The sequence below is a fragment of the Vitis vinifera genome, chromosome 7 (genome assembly GCF_030704535.1).
Source record: "Vitis vinifera cultivar Pinot Noir 40024 chromosome 7, ASM3070453v1".
Lineage (NCBI taxonomy): Eukaryota > Viridiplantae > Streptophyta > Magnoliopsida > Vitales > Vitaceae > Vitis > Vitis vinifera.
In genome coordinates, this window is record NC_081811.1 from 2,768,757 (window position 1) to 2,788,282 (window position 19,526).

At 32.1% G+C, this 19,526-nt stretch overlaps 3 protein-coding genes across 4 annotated transcripts; all 3 read right to left on the reverse strand.

Annotated features, from left to right (window-relative positions):
* Positions 1-2,458: 2,458 nt before the first annotated feature.
* Positions 2,459-7,485, reverse strand: LOC100264899 (E3 ubiquitin-protein ligase MIEL1). The gene is made up of 12 exons (XM_002268374.5): positions 7,185-7,485; positions 7,002-7,089; positions 6,756-6,812; positions 6,614-6,646; positions 6,427-6,504; positions 6,253-6,296; positions 6,094-6,134; positions 4,241-4,323; positions 4,067-4,158; positions 3,850-3,919; positions 2,924-2,962; positions 2,459-2,791 (listed from the first exon to the last, which is right to left on the reverse strand). The coding sequence occupies exons 1-12, from the start codon at positions 7,238-7,240 to the stop codon at positions 2,666-2,668; spliced, it is 807 nt and encodes a 268-aa protein (XP_002268410.1). The 5' UTR covers positions 7,241-7,485; the 3' UTR covers positions 2,459-2,665.
* A 2,562-nt stretch (positions 7,486-10,047) lies between these two features.
* LOC104879786 (NAC domain-containing protein 100-like) lies at positions 10,048-11,166 on the reverse strand. The gene is made up of 2 exons (XM_010653858.3): positions 10,661-11,166; positions 10,048-10,500 (listed from the first exon to the last, which is right to left on the reverse strand). Exons 1-2 carry the CDS (start codon positions 11,078-11,080, stop codon positions 10,084-10,086), a joined length of 837 nt encoding a protein of 278 aa, XP_010652160.1. The 5' UTR covers positions 11,081-11,166; the 3' UTR covers positions 10,048-10,083.
* Positions 11,167-14,458: 3,292 nt separating this feature from the next.
* On the reverse strand, positions 14,459-17,834 carry LOC100242612 (membrane-anchored ubiquitin-fold protein 3). 2 transcript variants are annotated; one of them, XM_002268109.4, is made up of 5 exons: positions 17,602-17,834; positions 16,951-17,095; positions 16,331-16,615; positions 15,821-15,991; positions 14,459-14,918 (listed from the first exon to the last, which is right to left on the reverse strand). In XM_002268109.4, the coding sequence occupies exons 3-5, from the start codon at positions 16,461-16,463 to the stop codon at positions 14,863-14,865; spliced, it is 360 nt and encodes a 119-aa protein (XP_002268145.1). In that variant the 5' UTR covers positions 16,464-16,615; positions 16,951-17,095; positions 17,602-17,834; the 3' UTR covers positions 14,459-14,862. The 2 variants fall into 2 exon arrangements, with proteins under 2 accessions (XP_002268145.1, XP_019076916.1); XM_019221371.2 differs by lacking the exon at positions 16,951-17,095 and having other exon boundaries at positions 17,602-17,755.
* Between the last annotated feature and the right edge of the window lie 1,692 nt (positions 17,835-19,526).

Sequence of the window (19,526 nt, forward strand, 5' to 3'; positions counted from 1 at the left end):
TCACTAAAACCTGAAGTGACCCATAAAACCCAACCAACACACAGTTGGTAGATGTCATTTATTGACCCACTCCTTTGGACTGCTCCCAACCACATGATTTTTCTATAGAAAATTTATTTAGATTTCACTTCATTTATCATTTATTTAGTTTTTTTTTTTTTTGAAATGATTTTTGTTTTTTATTTTATATTTTTCTTAAAAATATCATTGATTAAAGAAAATAAACTTAAAAAAATAAATCAATGAAATCTTATTTAATAATAAGTTTTTGCTCATATGAAAAGGGGTGAAAATAAATATAATTAAAATTATACATAACATCCATGTGGTATATTATAAGATATATTTTTTTAAAAGAAAAAAGAAAAAAAAACAACGTAATGATTTCTAAGGGAGATCTTTGTCAATGATTTATTTTATTTTTATATTTTGTTTTGAACTATATGAACACGTCAAGTCCATGAAAGAAGAGCGTTGCAAGGACAGCAGCCAGAGGGGCTAGTATGATTGCTAGGTCTTTGTAGGGTGAATGGGCAAGCAAGTGGGAACACAATCACCGAATCAGGAAGAAGGTGCATGAATCATGAATGAGAAGGACAGGTGAAGGCAACCTCGTGAAGATTTTTATTTTCTCACGAAAGCTGACATTTATGTTGGTGGGGCCACTCTCTGCCCACCACATGGCCTCCTGGACGGTGCCTCAGATCCCCTCTGAATCTTCACAGAGATTGTGTTACCCTTCTTGGTTTCGTTCTAGGCCAAAAAAAAAAAAAATTACTTAACCCAAGACTTAAAAAGAAAGGTGAAAATTGAGAAGAATATATTAATTTTTTATTTTTTAAAAAATAATTTTTATTGATTATGAAAAAAAGGTAAAAAAATATTGATTTAAATTTCATTCTTTTTGTAAATCTCAATAAAATTTAATTTAATTTAGTGACTCAAGAAAAAAAATACACCATTTTTTTTAAAATAAAAATAAATTATTATTATTATTATTTAAAAATCAAACATCTTGGAATATATATATATTTAAAATTATGTATGTAAAAAATAACTAAAAATATGTCAAAATTACTTTTTTTAAATGATATATTTTTAGAATACATTTTTTAAAATTTAGTTTTCTAAAAATAATAAATTTTCAAAATAATTATTTAAAAAAATTAAGATAAAAAAGTTTATCAAATATTATGATAGAAAATACTCAAAATAGTTTTAAATGGTATATTGGTCTTTTCACTTTCTATATTCTTCTTATCAATTATACGATTTTTATGGGTCAAATCTTAATTTTTGGATCCAACTGATCCAAAACACAATTGTCCCTTTTCTAATCTTCAAAGCTTTGGACCTTTCACCAATTTGGATGGTTGATGATGTTGCTTCACTTTTCGGATGGTAGAATTTTAAACCAATGATATTTATGTTTTTTTTTTTTGGGGGGGAAATTCTTATTTGGGTAAGGTTCTTGCTATCCTTGAATCATGAAAAACAATATTTTAATATTTGCTAAAATTCAACCTTATTTTCAAAGTAATTTCTAAAAAACATAGTATCAAATAAATGATTTTTTTAAAAACATGTTTTTAATTAAAATCACTTCCAAGTTGAAAATGTTTTAAAAATTTAAAAAACACATACAATTGAAGAGTTAGTAGGTCTTTTACTATTCCAACCTCCGTTATTACTCGAACTTTTCTATTCTAACCTTAATTATAATTTATAAGAATAAATATGTTAATATGATAATTAAGAATAAATTTTAAGTTAATTTTATTAAATAATCTTAATATTTTAAAATAATAATTAAATAATAAATTTTAAGTGGATAATTTAAATATAATTTAACTTAAAATCGAATCAAATCATTAAATTTTATCAAACACCAACTTAGTCATATTCTTATGCTAATAAGAGGGACCATGATTTTTTGTCGTCTCATAGCTGATGCCAGAGTAGGACAAAAGCGATTTCCTTTCCATTGTCATTCATTAAAGCCTCCAGAAAATAAAGATAAGAAAGAAAATTTCAGTTTGATTGCCCTGCAAGAAAATAATCTTTTGGTCTTTAATTGCCACACATTATCTTATCCACACTGCATAAGAATTCCTCAGTCTGGGCTACTTTCTTTGACTTTTGAAGCTATTTTGTGGAAAATTAAAAAGTTTTAAATTAAATATAAGAATTAAAATTCAATATTTCTCTGTAATCATCTGCCTTAATAGGTAATCTAAACGACTATGTGTTTGTTTCCAGCAGACTGCATCAATGACTCCTTCAACTTGATGCTTTTCCTTGCCTTTGCCTTGATCTAAAAACATCACCAACCCATGATCCCTCAATGGGCACCAGGGTGGTGGACCAAGGCGTTGGGCCAAAGCATACAAAAACAGATTAAGATCAAGCCATTGCAGATTGAGATACCCTTTACTAGGAAGATCAAGGACCAGAAAACTGAGTAGTAAAAACAAGACTTTATGTTGTATTTAAGCTGTAATTTATCACATTGACCATCTATCGATTAGAAGGATTGAAGAAGCATTGGTTGTTTCTCAATCAAAATGGTTTCTGCAGTACATTAGTAGGCAACAAAGAGTACCCGTCACAAAGGAAAAGTCCCCTGTGGGAGTAGTAGTTATTGATGGTTTTCCTTTCGGTGCAGTCATTCATGATCTTCTGGGGCTGCAATCTTGCGGGTGTTGTATGAATTGCAGGAACTGCACTTGTGCCCCAGAATGTGATAGAAGACTTTGCAAGTCTTGTTGCAGTCGTTGCAGAGGATCCAGACCTGTAAAAAACCATTGCAACTCAGTATATGCTTTGGTTGGCAAGTAGCTGTAGCAAGGAGAAGCTCAAAATGAAGGCAAGGAATGGCCATTACACAAACAAACTAAAAGAGAAGCATGGAAGAAGCAACTACCTCATGACTGTATTCCTCAGGCATGGCAGTAGCTCTAATCTATCAAGAAGAAGCGTTACCAAATTAATGCAGAACCACAAATTTATAAGAGGAAAAAAAAAATATTGCCAAGATAAAATTCATTACAAGGAAAAGCAACTATTATTCGGCAACTTATATACTTAAAGAAAACTAGCAATGCTGCAAGGCACACTCCCCTGCAAGGAGTTTGAAGTGAAGTGATGGTCTACTATGAGAGAAAAGAAGAATAATTATTTCTTCTCTAAATTTTATATAGTAATTTGATTGTGAGGAATAATTGCAAGAATATTGCACATGTTTCTAAGTTCCTTTCTACACATAACCCAACCTAGTCTTTGCCACATTCAGTTTTTCATAGAGGATTCTTATTTTTCCTTTATTCTTCTGTTTTTCCATTTTTTTTTCTTGTTCTTTCTTCCTTTGGGAAAGAAACAGACGTTTTGAGGGAAACAACCTCAGCATCTTGATTAGTGTGATGGTGCTATAAAACAGACATTGGTCAGCTTTTATTTTCATTTATAACTTAAGAGTTTGGCTTAGAAAGGCAACAGGATGCTGCTGAAGTATTACAATAATAGAAATGTTCCCCATTTCATACATCTGGGCCAATTTTCTTTGCCACTGCCATAGCCAGAAAGGCAACGACAAAAGGTGCGGTAACAATCATTGCATTGATTTTTGAACTTTAGTTTTATGCATAACTTTTAGATCCTATATCTTATTTTCCATATTATATTACCCCAAAGATTGCAAAAAATACAAGTGGGGGTTCACAAAATTTTAATCTGAAAATCCACACCTCCTCCAAAACCTAAGAACTTTTGTCACCCTTGAAAAAAACTAAAGAATTGATAGTTCAGAACCACACTGATAGTTTTAAAATAACAAATCTGAAGCTCTAATACCTCCCAGTCTAATAATTCCCAGGATCTTGACATGTCAATCATGGACTTGGAGCAGATGGGACAACGATACCTGAGAAAGAAATCTAATGCAATTTATATAAAATTCTTTGAATTGTCAAGAAACAAAATTGGAAAATACTAATAGCAGTAGCAATACTACTACTACCACCACGAATGATAAAGTAACAATAAAATTGCAAGATAAACTGAAGCATACTGATTTTGATTTGCCATTTCAATGTAGCATTCTACATGCATTGTGTGTCCACATTTCATAATCGTTGTGCTTTTAACTGATTCAAAAAGATACTGCCAACATGGTATAGAGCTGTTAGACCACAGAAAACTTCAAAGCATTGAAATGCGATTAATTAAAATGTCAAGAAACAACCTCAAAACAGATGGGGCAGTGACTCCTCATAGAGTTCTCTACACATAGGTGATTATCGCGCAGATCCACTGAATAGCAGGATCCTGTGTTCTTACACACCATTAAAAGGGGAAAACAATGACTAACTTGGGAAAAAAATGACTTGTAAATTTAAATTTATAAAGTGAATAAGATTGAGATTTAGTAGGATTAAAACATTCTGAACTTTAAACCAGATACAACATAACTAAATTGAGGAAAGACACATTTAACACAGGGATTGGATAAGAAAGTAGTACTGTAGAGGATCAAAGAGAAACAACCCACAAGAAAATTGGGACCCACATCTTTATTGTTCTTCTACGTCACTTCAAAAGATAAGGTGGGAGCTCTCTCTATCTCAAAGAGTAATGCTGTAGAGAATAAAAGAGAAGCAATCACCAGCAAATTGAGAGCATTGTGTGCATGTGTACCCATGTTTACACATCTGTAATGACTGAATCAACTCCCTCAAAGCCTCTTCTAGTGTCTTGCTTGCTCACTGGCTATCATTTCACATTGTCCACATGAACCCATGACCAATAGTATCAAATTTGAAGCACCAAGTGCCTTCCCCCATCTTCCTTCTGTAATCTCTTTGTCCTCGAGTTCTTAGTTGTATTGCATGTGAACTCGACTTTAGCTGAGTTAAGTTTTTATATTTTTAAATTCAGCAAGTTCAAATGTAAAATTACAAAAGAAATTTTGCAGCCAATATCAGTAATATGAGGGGAGAAATTCCATCTGAAACTTCTTTTTTTGTAAAAACCAACTATGATAGAGAAGCAACCATCAGCAAATTGGGCACTGTGCATGTGTGTATCAATATTCAAACATGCTTATAGTGATTGAATCAACTCCATCAAAGCACACTGCTATCACAAAACCATCATCAATAGTAGCAAATTTCAAACACCACTTTCCTCCCTGTCTTCTTTCTCTCATTTCTCTGTCCTCAAGCTCTCAGCTCTATCCCACATGAACTTGAATTTATTAGAGTTTGTTTCATATTTGTTTTAGTTCAGCAAGTTCAGATGTAAAATTTAAAAACAATTTTCCCTGTTAACATGAATGGGGAAGATTTTTTTTTCTGAAACTTCTTTCTTTGGAAAACCCAACTATGACGAAAGTCTAACTCTAGATCCCAAATTGTTCTCCAACTCTCAATTCTTCCCTTATCTAATTTTTGTTTCTCTGGGGAAGTTTTGAACCAAGGTTGCATTACAACCTCCAACAGTAAGTCATCAATAGTTCGAATTTCATTTGTACATTCCAGCAATAAAATTTGGTAACTTGGGATAATTTCTAGAGATGTTAGGATCCTAAATTAGCTAGATATTTGGATCTCTCTAGTTAGAGTTTCTGAAAATATGTCAAAAATGGATTTGGATCAAGAACCATCTTGCCTATTGCTAACCAAGACTCACTTTAAAGATCCGCCAACAATGAGATTGAATTTGTATGATGTCATACATTTCATTGAACATCATCTCCACCAGTGGCAAAATCCCATCTTCGAAAACATCCTGTTATTGTTTCACTCAAGTCTATCTAAAGCTTTTATGTAAGCATACTTTTATGGCCATCTAATATTACTTTGCTTTCTCATTCTACATTGATAGTGAATTTTTCTTTTAATGTAATTCATAATCCATCAGTTTCTCAATCATAATTTCTCTGTGTGGAAGTATTCTACCAAAAAACCAAGAAACCCATGACAACTTCATGCTCTAATCATGGAAGGCTAACAAGAAACAAACAGGAGAAAGACCCATCAACACAATAAGCTTATAAAATTACTGAAAACAAAGGACAATGGAAAGTAAGATGCATACCACACTTTTGGCAATGAAAGAATTTCTCTCGGCCACCAACTCTGGAAAATCACAACATAGTTCAGAACTGTTCACTTCACAAAACACATTAATCTTAACATTTGGGAGAAAAATGAATACATTTGTCATATAACCTAATTGTTGACAGTTGTTGCTCACCTACAAATTCCACATTCATCACAATGAAACTGCTGCTTCTCAGTCTGCAACAAAAGCAAACAAAAGATGGCCAATACAAAAAAGAATAAATAAATAAACAATATCATCTCCAGATCAGGATTCAAGTATTTTCCATCTAAATAACTAATGAATTAAAACTAATTGTATAATTACATCATCATCATAGAATTTGCAAATATCGCAAAAATATTCCCCCATGTTGACACCACAGTTGGAACAAACCCGAGCAACCTGGAAAAATACAGAGCAAAAATATTTCACAAATCCACTTGAGGCATTCAATTAAAGGAAAATCAACATACATGAGATTGCAATATTCAGCTCAACAACCAAGTCACACCTGCTGCTCCTCATTGCAAACCGAACATATCACCTGAAAAATCATTTCCATTTTTTTTTTTTTTTTTTGCATATATCAAAAACCCAATTCAAGAACAATTACCGTATGCAAACTATCACGAAATACATAGATGGAGACGTACTTGCTTAATGTCGTGCCTAACAATTTCATGACGATCCTTGGGGTCGCTCAAAGATGTCTAATTCAAACAAAGAGAGCATATTAGCAAACTTCCAGCACAAGAAAACACAGGAAAACCTTTATACATTCATACAATGGCTCAGCAAGCACTAAGTCAAACAAAGACAGAAATTAGCGAAAACCAGCGAAAACCCAGATCCAAAAATAAAAAAAAATAAAAAAACTAATCTATACATATAAAATATACCATGGCTTCGTTATGGCAGTGGCGGCATGGGAAGATCTTGTTGCAGCATGGGGCTCGAATTTTGCAGCGTCTCTTGTAATGCTCGCATCTGAAGAAAAGATATAGAGATTAACAATTCAGAAAACACTGAGACCGAAAAAAATAAAAAATAAAAAATAAAACAAACAGTGAGGCATAGATTACCCGTATTGCATTTTTCCAAAGTCTTCCTTTCTCTCAGTGGCAGTGTCTTCCTCCATTGGTTCTGATTGCAATAGGGACTCTCGTCGGTGCGAATCGCAGGCGGTAACGGAGGCTTGGAACCCAGAGCTTTAGCGGCGGAACTTATCGAATGCGAATGACAGCGAAATTTTCCATTTTATTGTTTGGCATGCGAGAAAATTCCAAATAGTGAATTTTCTAACCGTACCTTTTTTTTTTTTTTTTTTTGTGTCTTGAACCCTGTAAAACCAAAATAGAAAATGTGAAAAAGCCCTAATTGTTGCAAATTTCTGACGTTTGGCGGTTCGATTCAAATTTATATATATTTGTTTTAATTTATTTTTTAGGAAAATTAAAAATCGGAGTAATTGATTTTTTTGTTCGCAAAATGAAACAAATAACAAATATTTTCTTTTTTAAAATTTTGAAAAAAAAATCAAATATAAATTAAATTAGTTGAAAATTAATAAATTTTTATATAATATATTAAAAATAAAATGAACAAAATTATTTTGAAATATCATATTAAATCATTATTAATTTTAATTTTTAAATTTTTTTGTTTTTATTTTTTTCTCTCACTTTTTTTTTTTAATTTTGTAAAATTTAATTTAGCCTAATAATATCCTGTCTAACCAAATTATCATTACAATATTAATAAAATTAAAATAAATTCAATTAAAGAAAATTCTAATTTGTAATTCAAATTCGTAATATGAAGCGAAATGTAAATAGTTGAGTGGGTGTTCATTAAAATTTAATAACTTAAATTAACTTTAAGTTAAATTGTTCTTAAATTATTAACTTAAAATTTATTTTTTATTTTTTATTTTAAATATTAAAATTATTTGATAAAATTAACTTAAAATTTATTTTAAGTTATTGAATTGATATATTTACCCTATTAATTGTAATTAATATTTATTATTAAAAATTTTAACTAATATTTATTTTTATTAATCTTAAGTAATAAATTTATTTATTAAATATTCATACTTAAAGTATTATAGATTTATAAGATAACCTTAAAATATTTACTAGAAAAAATTATTTATGAATTTGAAGTTATGATTATTAAGTATATTTTTATTAGATGTGGGCAAATAAAAGTATAAAACAAAAAGAAAAAAAATTTGGGTTTAAAAATAAGTTAATCATTTTGACTTAATACTTAAAGTTATTTATTTTAAATTATTAAATTATTTACTAAATATGTTAAATTTATTTAATAACTTAAATATTAAATCAATTTAAGTTGTAAAATTAATCTACTAAATACCTTTTAAGTCCATATTCTATTTATTAAAAGATACAAGAACTCGATATATCTCCGATATTTTGATGGGTTTTCGTTGATATATCTCTGATATTTTGACTTTGACGGGCTTTCACTAATATATCTCCAATATTTTAACAGGCTTCCTTTGCTGCTCTGCACATCATTTCACGTTCGATTTTTTCACCGATTTATTGGTTCCAAACCGTTCAATAATCAGTACTCAATATCCTTTCGAGGTTGTCCAATATTCGATGTATAAGCGAAATATCGCCGATAAAAATCGATTTTTCAATCTATGGCTAAACCTAATCTTAATCTTCTCATTCTCATCCTTTGATGCATTTAAATAATTTTTAAAATCATTATTTTTTTCTTGTACTTAATATTAATTAAGATTATTAATTTTTTTATTTTTAAAAATATAAAATAAAAAATGCATCTAAACATCACCTTAAATTTAAAGTTTTTATTTGTTGATGAATCAAATAATAATCTCTTACTTAAAACAAAATACTTCATTCAAATATATTACTAGATGGGTTCTTAATTAATTTAATAATATTATTATTTATAGGATAGTTATATCATACTTTAAAATTTTAATCAAATAAAAAATTATTTCTTATATGTAAATATTAAAATTCATTACATTAGTCATGAGTTTAAAAAAAAAAAAAAAAAAATTCCCTTGGCATGCATGAAGAGGTATGGTTTGAAACAAGCATTACATGATGCCTGTGCCTAAACCATAACATTCACATAAATTGGACAAAAAACAAGCAATTCAGTCCCCATATCATACCTATCACAACTGAATATTTCTCATGCAAATTATCCCTACTCTATCACCATCATCTTCTTGCATTCCCTTTTTTTTTTCCTCTCCTCCCCTCTCTGAAACCAAGAAGAAAGCCAACAACTCCTTGAAAACTCAACTTGAGTTCTATCATGGCTGACATGGTCACCTTCGAAATCAAGGGAGGAGAGGTGGTACCTGAGATCCGAATGCCATCTTCAGCCACCATTCTTGAACTGAAGCAGAAAATTGAAGAGGATTTGAACGTGAAAGTGGCAAGGCAAACCCTCCTGTTCAACCAGATTAATCTCAACGATGAAGACGCCATTGCGGATTATGGCTTTCATAGCATGACATGTATTCGTCTTTCTGTCACCCCGGAGCCAGACAAGGAGTTTTTCATCGACTTGAAGTCGGGGACTAGGCCAACAACCAAGGTCAGGGTGAAAGAATCATACAAGGTTGGAGACTTGAAATCGAAGCTTCAAAGGCTTTGGGGCATTGAAAAGAAAAATATTGCTCTCTCTCGCCTTTCTAAGAAGATGGAGGATGATCATTTTCTCTATTCTTATTACATCTACGAGGGCACTGAAGTTTTTGCAGAAATTGCTATCAACAACTCCTATGGAATTACCAGGCTGAAGTGAACTTAAAAACTTTTTCTGTCCAGAAAGTGAGAAGCCTGCTTTTATTATCTGCTAAAGATACAATAAAAAATACTAATGATTTGAGTTAAATTCTACTTAAAGTCAAGGGAATGATCTACAAATTTGACCATCCCTATTAAGTAATTAATTCTATAACCCTTAACAATTTGGCTTATGGTCAGTGGATGACCTTTCCCAACCTCTTATCCATTTGTCTTCGTAAAAATGGTTGGGCAACATATCCACCCCTTCATCTTTCTCTTCCACACAGTTCTGTGAATAGGCCAGAAGGTCTTGAGCAAAAGCTTGTATCCAGTTTCCTCCACCTCCTTCTGCAAAATCAACTCCTCTAGGTGGAGTTTCTTCCTGCTGTCCAAAAAAATCATCTTCCCTTTGTGGTGTGGAGCTCCCCGGCGGTTCCGTTTCTTGCTCCTTCGGTACTGTAACCTTTGGGTCAAGGATTTCATTGCAGTTTGTTTGAATGGCTATGGCATCATCTCCTTCTACTTCTTGTTGCTTTACTGCTACTTTCTTTGAAACCATTCTTTTGATTCTACAGATAACGTAGTCGTTGCCCTGCATGAAACGAAAATGGGTCAAAGGGAAGATTGTTTTGGAAAAAAAATTTCTCTAAAAGGAAATTATCTAACAAATTTCCGAGTTTGGAAAACAAAAAAACTATTTTTAAAAGAAGTTCCAAACAAACTCATTAATTCTTTATTGATACAGAACTTACTTGATTGTAGCAGTCATAAACACCATCAAGCCTATACTCATGCATGACCCAACCATGCTTCACTCTGGGCTTTTCCTTCTCCACCAACGAGAAACATCTCTTGGAACCAATATGTACTTGCTCTCCCATGCAAATCTTCTTGTCTGATTGTGCCTTCCAAGTGTTGCACCATGCAGTAGCTCTACTGGACCACGACATCTTCCGGGTCGTCTTCTTCAACTTGGTGAAGAAGTAAAGACAATTGCGTTGGGTTCCTTCGACTCGTTTCCTCCACAATTCTTCATCTCCATAAAGATCACATTCAATCACTTCTCTCACGAAAGGAGTTTTCCCAGTCACCTTATTCAGGAGATAGTGTACCATCTCTTCGTCTGTAGGGTTGAATACCAACTCTGACTCCCCCTCACCCACATGATCCATTGCTCTGCGCTCAGGTTTTGTATTTGCTTAATTTCTTCTTCTCTGCCATGACCATGAGTTGTATTTATGGAAGAGGGTTTACGAAATTGTATATGATAAGGAGACATAATCCGAGTAGGACTCAGATTTGCAACATTAATTGTTATTATTTATTTATAATTATATATAAAAAAATTATTAAAACTATTAAAATTTTTATTTATTTTTAAATTATTTAATTTTTATATCTATGAGTTAAAATAAACTAAGTGAGTTTAAAGTAATTAATAAAAGTAATTTATTAATTTTTATTTTTAAAAAACCAAACATAACTTCAATTATAAAAAATTTGATACCGTAAGTCTTTCATTTTAGATTTTGAGGATAATGCAGTTTTAACCTCAGATGAAATTAAAAACATTTGGCTTGTTTTTCTTTCTCACAAAGAATGTAATCATATCTAAATATTATATTATCCACCATTGATGTTAATATCCTCTCATCCCTCTTACTCTTTGTACACCAATTATAGTGACATCATTTTATTTATCAATAATTATATTATATATAAGATCAACCACACGATAAATAAATCCCTTATTTTTCTTAAGTGGTGTTTTTTTATTATTTAATTCTAAATAGAACTTTAATGTTTAATAGAATTAAATATCAGATTGTTTGTTTTTGTAATATTTTATTTTTATTGAGTATTAAAAGGTAAAAAAAAATTAGTATGTTATATTTTTTATTTAGAAAATATCAAATATTTTGATTTTTTTTATTTAGCAAAAAGTTTATAATAAGTCATGAAAAAATAAAAAAACAAACGATCTAAAGTCTGAAAGTAAATTACTTTAAGGAAAAAGCTAAAAAAACAAACATCCTCTAATCTCTTCTTTTCCCTTCCATTTTTAAAGTTGATTAACCCTTATTTTGTAAAAGGTTTAACCAAATAAGAATTCAATACAAAATTCAAAAAAATCTTTCTAAAAAATCTACAAAAACATAGATGATAAAACTCATTGAATATTGTGACTTAAGTCTCTTATAAAATATAAACCAAGGGCACATAAAAATCATAGATGATAAAATCCATTAAAAATCATTCAACATTGAGACTTAAAATCTTTTATAAAATATATACGAAAAATTCATGAAGGCCAAAAACTCTTTATATTTGAGATTTAAGCCTCAACAGCCTTGAGGCTCTTGCCTCAAAGTTATAAGCCTCAACAGGGTGAGACTTAAACCTCAATTACCCTAGTTGAAGTTATAGCATTAAGACAATTTGTAGAGCCTCGTCTTGGAGCAAGTCCCTGGGTCTAAACCTCAATGGCCTTTTAAAGCATGGGATACAAGAAAGTTGCATGTAAGTGCCTTCCTTTGCTACCATATGAGGTTGGTGCCCCTGCCCCATCCCAGGCAGCTCAACTGACAAGCCCTGAGCTCCCGCTCACTCTGGAGCGGGATAAGTGTCGTAAGTACATGATACAGTGTTCTTTCTGGAAGGCTTAGGCATGGCTTTCCTCAACGAAAAAGGTAAGAAGGGATACCACATGAAATAGACGATCTTAGAAGGGGTATAATGAAATTCTTTGATTGGTTCTTCCCATAGGCATAAGAATGATCCATTTTATTTGACTGATAGGTCCAACAAATAATAAAAAATATAAAAAAATTTAAATAATAAATAAAGTGTTTTTATTTGAAACACCTTGTGATCTTCAACTAATTATGTGCTTTAATATAATTACCAAAAGTAAGTGCTATAACTTATTTCCAATACTCCGTAGTTTGATCGAACCAAACTTCCATAATTTCATAATCTCCTTGGCGAATGGCTTGTTCTCCCCAATCGGAATAGGCAGGTCAATTCCTTCCCTTAGAACTGTACTTGAGAGTTTCCTACCTCACACGGCTCATCAGTCATTTATTTTGATGTCCCATTTTAATCTACCATATCCGAATAAGATTGTTCATAAGAATAGCTGCACTTTTAGTATCTTAACAAGGTTTTGGGGCATTGGGGTTTTTGCAGTCGAGCCACTGCCCCCACCCCCGTGGATGACCGGCTTTCTTATTAAAAGCAGTCTATCAATTAAACGAATTTGGGTGGTGAAGCATAGGACCAGTCACAACATACCCCACAAGAAGCCTTGTAATAGCTCCTTGATTTGGAGAAGATGATAGCAGCTACAAGATTTCAGAAAAGTTGTCTTGCAGCCATTCCTGAAAATCCACATCTCAAAATGAAATAAGAATAAAACAAAAAACCTTATTTCTAGTGAGATAATTAGTTAAAAAATGTGCACTCGAGGGATTACTTTGGAGAATGTAACACAAGGACATATTCTTAAAATATTTTCGAATTAATGACTCCATCATAGTGAATGAATTCACAAAAACGAAATGGGATGGTTCTGTTTCTGGATATAACAAAGCCATATTTATATACACAACAAATATGCAAACTCAAAAATATTTTTTCTCAAAAAAAGAAAAAGGAGAAAAAGAACAAAAAGCCAGCCAATGGAAAATTAGAGAGAATGCATTCAACAGCCTTAAGAGGCGTGGAGTAATTCAGACTTCAGAGAGAACGAATTTCTTAAGACATCATCCAAAAGATAGGTTTTGATTAAACAAAAAATACCAATAACGCTCAGCACAGAAATCATCACAGATTGCATCACACAACTCAAATCAGTTTTGAAACGGAATTGGAGCTTTGCATGACATTATATCACACCAAATGTGATCTGTAAACGAACCACACCCCAATTAATAGGATTTGAATTTAGTCACTAGTGGGGTTGAGCACTCAAAAATATGCTATGAAAATCATGAAATGGAAAATAGTAATGAATAGTATTATTATAGAAAATACTCAAAGAGGCAAAACAACTATTGAAAAAATGCTCAGAGAAATGGTATGCATGTAAATGGAAGAGTCCACTAGGTCTTCTAATTGCCTGATCTGTCAATGATTGTTTAGATCAGGAATTGACCACTTCAGAGCACATGCTAACCTTCTCATCCTGCAAATACATCAAAAAGAAAGCAAACAAGGAGTTTAGTTGTAACCCAAATGAATGTGAATATAAGGCTACCAAGGGAAGGGAATTATGTTCACATTCAACTTCTTTTCTCATGCACGTTAAACCATTACAATGGCCAAGGCCAATAATATAAACATTGTTCATTGAACAAAATGTCCACCGTCATTGAACAAAAAGCAAACATAACAGAAAAAGAGAAGCATTTTAACAAACCTTCACTCACACTTTGACAGAAGTCGTATTGATAAAATACCACTAAAGAAGTGTTGCCTTCAATCCCTGAAATCATTTCAATGTTGAAGAACCCAATCACAAGTATCCTATCCTTTTCAAATCCACTTCAAGGACCAAAATGTTGGTGTATTTGGTATATAAAACAAAAAGGTGTAGAATTATAATGTTCCAAATGTCTGAAGGAGCTGAAATGCCATGTCTTTTATGAGTTCCACAGATGTTAAGTACATGACTCAGCATACAAATGAGCACTGCCCCTCTCTCTCTCTCTCTTGGAAACACATACACAACCTTCCCATAAAATTCAGAGATTATTCATGGAATAAATTCTGATTTCACTTACATGAGAAAGATGACAGCACGAACAACAGCAGAAGCAATTACAAGGGAAAAGGGCAACCCACTAAACTGTATATAAGATCTTACATTACACTAACATCATAATGGAAGAACAAAAAAATGTGAAGAGGTGATCATGTTTGTAATTGCAACTACAAACCATGCTTCCCATTTTTAAAGGATGATACATGAGCACGAATTCTGCTTTGGCATCTCGTCCTGGTTCTTGTCTGCAGTGCACCCAAAATGGGAGGGAACCAAAGAAAAAAAAAGATGGTAAAATGTTAGGTTCTGTGATAGTAGCTATTGGAACAGAGTACTGGTACATTATAAAAGAAATTAAGATTATTATGAAATGATTCTAAAAGGATTTTGAGCATCATGACAATCCTAAATTGCTGTGAAGAACACAATTGAATTGTTATCTGTTTTAAGTATGCTATCCTGGGCAAATATCATCCATCCATCTATCTAGATATCTATAAAAATATAACTGATCTACTGAATTTCTGGACAAAATTATCCAATCACAAGCTAGAACATGTTCCTCTCCCTTCCTTTCCACTCTCTAGCCTAGGTAATTTAAATGGTAACTCACGTCAGGAAGATGGTATCTGTTTCAAGGGCATAAGAAAATTTTGGCTTTAAGAAAGAACAAATGTAAAAACCAACTTAAGAAGTTTCTTAACTAATTATTGATATAGACATTACAAAAGGGGAATGAACCATGGGAATTCACTAATTTATTCGATAAGATTAAGAATTCTTATGTTGGTTTCAATAACAGCAGGTGAAAATGCTTACAAGCGCTGATGAAGTTGTACCAAAAAAAGAAAGAAAGAGAATAATAGAGGTACTGATTATGTGTCCATTTCAGTAATATAGGTGCCTAAGGCAACCACTATCATGAATTTAATCCCCCGGCATCATTTCTCTTCTTCTTATCCATTGTTTTTAGTTATCAATATAAATCTGAGATTACAGCATGCATCAACTGAAATATTCTCTCTTTCATTTTTTTTTTTCTGAAACAAAAATTATATGAGCAAAGTTCCTCAACACTGAAGGGATGGCATGAACTCCACAGCAATGTCCAAATTCACAGATATAAACGATGAAAAATTTGACTAACCTGTCTTCTTTTTAGCTACAGGAGGCTGCACTACCACATGCATTGTAATGACACCACTAGGAAGATCGCCAAAGGTTATTCTAGATTCAGCAAGTGTTTTGCTATTCTCCAAAACTTTTCCAGCGTGTATGAGCTTCATATCATTAACCGACTTAGGTATGACTGTTTTGTCTGTACATACAAAGCCTCTATTAGAAATTCAGATAAAGTAGAGCAAAAAATTCAAGTTTGATGTAAGATGTCCTAAAGCCAATAACATCTGAGGCCTAATGACAAAACTATAAACCAGACCAAGATAAAGCCATATCTATAATTACCCACAAAAAGTAGAGAAATAGAGAACTTAAGCATTGAAACTCAATGCAAAAACAAACCCTTAACACATTATACAAGTGACACTCAACCAGTTCAGTCCAACTAGGGTCCTAACTGACACTCAAATTCCAATTATAACAGCATAAAGTATCAAATCAGCAACAGAAAGAAAGCAACAGAAAATAAGAGGATAACCTGGGGGCCATTCAGCAACCAGTCTTTGCTTGAGAGTTGCGACAGTAGTGGATGAAGCATAGGTGCGATGACCTATATCTGTTCCATCATAAATGCGAAATTTAAGCTCGATATGCTCCTCTCCTTCAGCCATAATAGCCTTCCCTCTTCAACGCCAAGCTTGCTAATCCAATGCAAGACCACTCCACTTAAGAGGAATTCACCCCTCACCTAATCAACGGCAGAAGAATCCCCAGGACTCCCTAAGGCCAAGATTCCACCTAGCTCGGTCCGGTTTCCGAGAAACTAGAGCAAAAGGAAACAAAAATAAAATAATCAATTTGATGAAACCTTACACAATTATTTGGTGGAGTCCGTTTTCCTTTATTCACAGGTAACCTTTTTCCCTCATATTGGGGACCAAAACCAGAACCTCCAACATACCCACCCTTATTCCTTGCCACTTGAACCACTTCTCAAGGGCAATTATTTGTTGGAGCTATACTCAGCTCTTTGCTTTTTTGGAACTAAACAGCAGAATAAGTAAAACTTTATTTTCCTTGATGTTCTCGTAACAGAAAATCGAAATGCAGATATCAAAGCAAGAACAGAACATAAATCTTCTTCCATTGGACACTGACCTCACTAAATCTGCCAAAAAGCTTGTTTTGTGCAAAAACATAAGACAACAGTACACTTGAATCAACAAATAGAGAAGGAATCGGATCCAGTAAGCACTTCATATGATCCAATAGCTTCTCTGACCAACCGCTCAAACAGATGTTTCTGCAACACCACATGAAAGGTTAAAAACAGGAATCCAATACACACCGAGACAACGATGAAAGATCAAATAATTCAAAATATTTTCCCTAGTTGAGCTCTATAATTTCGGATCTAGGTCCATTTTTACCAAAATCAGACAAACCACATCCACCTTTAGAAATCCAAACCCAGAAAAAGGAAAATAAAATTCCTAGCATTCCTTTTCATTGCTTTGAAAGCGCGGGAACAGATAGAAATCAGAGATTTTTCACTAAAACGTAAATATCCATTTGACTGGGCCTAACACAACTATTCAGCTTAATTGAGGCGATATTCCACATGTAGGAAACCAAAACAACATAAAATACAGAAACAAATAAAAACAGACAAAATCAAAATTTCAAATTCTTTCCTGTCCTCCATTTCCTCCGCAAATCCAGAAATAGATCCAAAGAATCAAACCAAAGGTACAAAAGAAGTTATGAAATAATAATCGTAATAATAAGAACAATCGTTGAGAGAAATACCTGATCAAGACTCCATTAACGACAGATCATAGCTCACGGAGGACCTATTCAATGCGGTTAGGGTTTGGGCATCCGTTTCGGTGTTTGGAGACCACAAAGAGAGAGAGCGCTCCTTTGTCTGTTTCTCGGTTATTTCTTCTTATTTTCTTTCGTTGGATCATTTCTCGGAATTTGGATGAATTTTTCTTTACCTTTTTCTTTTTCTTTTTCTTTCTCTTTCTTTCCTTTTTTTTCTTTTATTGTTTTTGGTTTTTTTTTTCTTTTATTTTTTTATTTTTTTGCCGGGAGCGGTGTCAGCGGTGGAATTTAGTTACTGAATATGGAGCGAAATTTATATATTTCTGGTGGGGATCACATGCAGCTTCGGAAAGGGTTTAGTTTACCTTACAACCAATCCCAGTAGGCCACGTAAGCGATCGGTGTCCAGTTATTCTCTCACGAAATGATAAAAACGACGTCGGATTGGAATGAGTTGGAGGCCGTTGAGGATCAGATGGTTTGTAACTTTGTATTTTGTGAAGAAAAAAGTCCGTTAATGTCGGTTATTGTACCCCTAGAGGGTACCCTAATGTAGGGGCTCATCCTAATCTCAATCCAAACTATTTTTGGCGAGGGTAGAACGGTCCTTTCGTAATTTGGATTAGATTTAGATTAAAAAAAAATTCCAATTAAATTCGACATGGGTTGAAGTGTGAGAAGCCAAACTCAATTAAAATTGAATGTTTATTATTTTTAATTAGATTATCATATTTTATTATATTATTTAATTAATGATATTTAAATTTTAATTAAATTTAAAATCTAATTAATATAAAAATAGATATATTAGCTTTTTATTTTATTAAGATAATTTATGCCAAATTATTACATTAGATTAATGGATTTAATATTAATGAGATTAATAAATATAATTTATTCTTTAAATGTCAATTTCCACAAGCAAACTTATATATTTTATTTTATTTTTGACTTTTTTTTCTTGATCCAACTCAACTCTATCCCATCTAAATTTTAACCCGACTAATTTGACCAATCCCATCAACCTAGGTTTACTCAGACATTTTTCTCTACTTCAACCTTAGGAAAAAAAAAGACTTGGATTGAATTAAGGTTAGACGACTCATGTTGCAAATCAAATTTAGTTGAATTGAGCTTCAGGCATACGAGATTTATCTTAGCATTGAGTTTGAATTGAATATCAACTCAACTCACTTTAGATTAAAGGAGGCTATGAATGTGTTCATGATACTTGATTATCCTTCTCCATAAGTATCTAGTAAAATCTTAATTATAGCCAAAAAAAAAAAATGCAAACAATTCATGATATTCTCAATGTTATCTTGATGATATTCTTTATGAAAAAAAAAAGATCAAAACACGTCTGATTAGACTTCATTTCACATATCAACATCCACACACATTTTTTTTATCAACTAATATTACTATACCATACTTATATTATTTATTAAAAAAAACATGTTATTATATATTTATTATTCATTGTTTTTGTTTTATCATTGATCAAATTTCACTCAATTTTAGTCAATTTTTATGATTTTATTTTTACGAAAATTTTCACTGATATCGATATTTTCATAAAATCAAATACCATCAACATTGATATTTTCATTAACGAATGTAACAAATATATTGAATGAAAAGTTTTATGCTTATTTCATTTATTTTGAAAAGAAATTTGGGAATTCTCTATCATCCTCAACAAGACATGGTGATCAAGTTATTCCTATTAAAAATGTAAATCTTGATAAAGTCATGAGATTACGTGGATGTTAGGTTTGTTGCAATGTCACTTTTTGATTAATAACAACTTAAATTTTTAGTTTATGATTTTGTTTATTGTAGACTATTGTCGCATGAAAAAGAAGTAGTTATATGTCCATTTATGTTGATTAATTTTTTTGTTG

Bases quoted from the DNA above. Each gene is read 5' to 3' on its own strand.
- LOC100242612 (XM_002268109.4), bottom strand. From the start codon at position 16,463: ATGGCTGAAGGAGAGGAGCATATCGAGCTTAAATTTCGCATTTATGAT. The intron at 15,992-16,330 runs GTTATCCTCTTA...TTGTATGTACAG, and splicing joins GGTTGCTGAATGGCCCCCAG to ACAAAACAGTCATACCTAAG. The intron at 14,919-15,820 runs GTTAGTCAAATT...GGTGCACTGCAG, and splicing joins TGTAGCTAAAAAGAAGACAG to ACAAGAACCAGGACGAGATG.
- LOC100264899 (XM_002268374.5), bottom strand. From the start codon at position 7,240: ATGGAGGAAGACACTGCCACTGAGAGAAAGGAAGACTTTGGAAAAATG. The intron at 7,090-7,184 runs GTAATCTATGCC...TCTTTTCTTCAG, and splicing joins TTTGGAAAAATGCAATACGG to ATGCGAGCATTACAAGAGAC. The intron at 3,920-4,066 runs GTATGCTTCAGT...TTTCTTTCTCAG, and splicing joins GAAATGGCAAATCAAAATCA to GTATCGTTGTCCCATCTGCT.
- LOC104879786 (XM_010653858.3), bottom strand. From the start codon at position 11,080: ATGGATCATGTGGGTGAGGGGGAGTCAGAGTTGGTATTCAACCCTACA. The intron at 10,501-10,660 runs GTAAGTTCTGTA...CGTTTCATGCAG, and splicing joins TTTATGACTGCTACAATCAA to GGCAACGACTACGTTATCTG.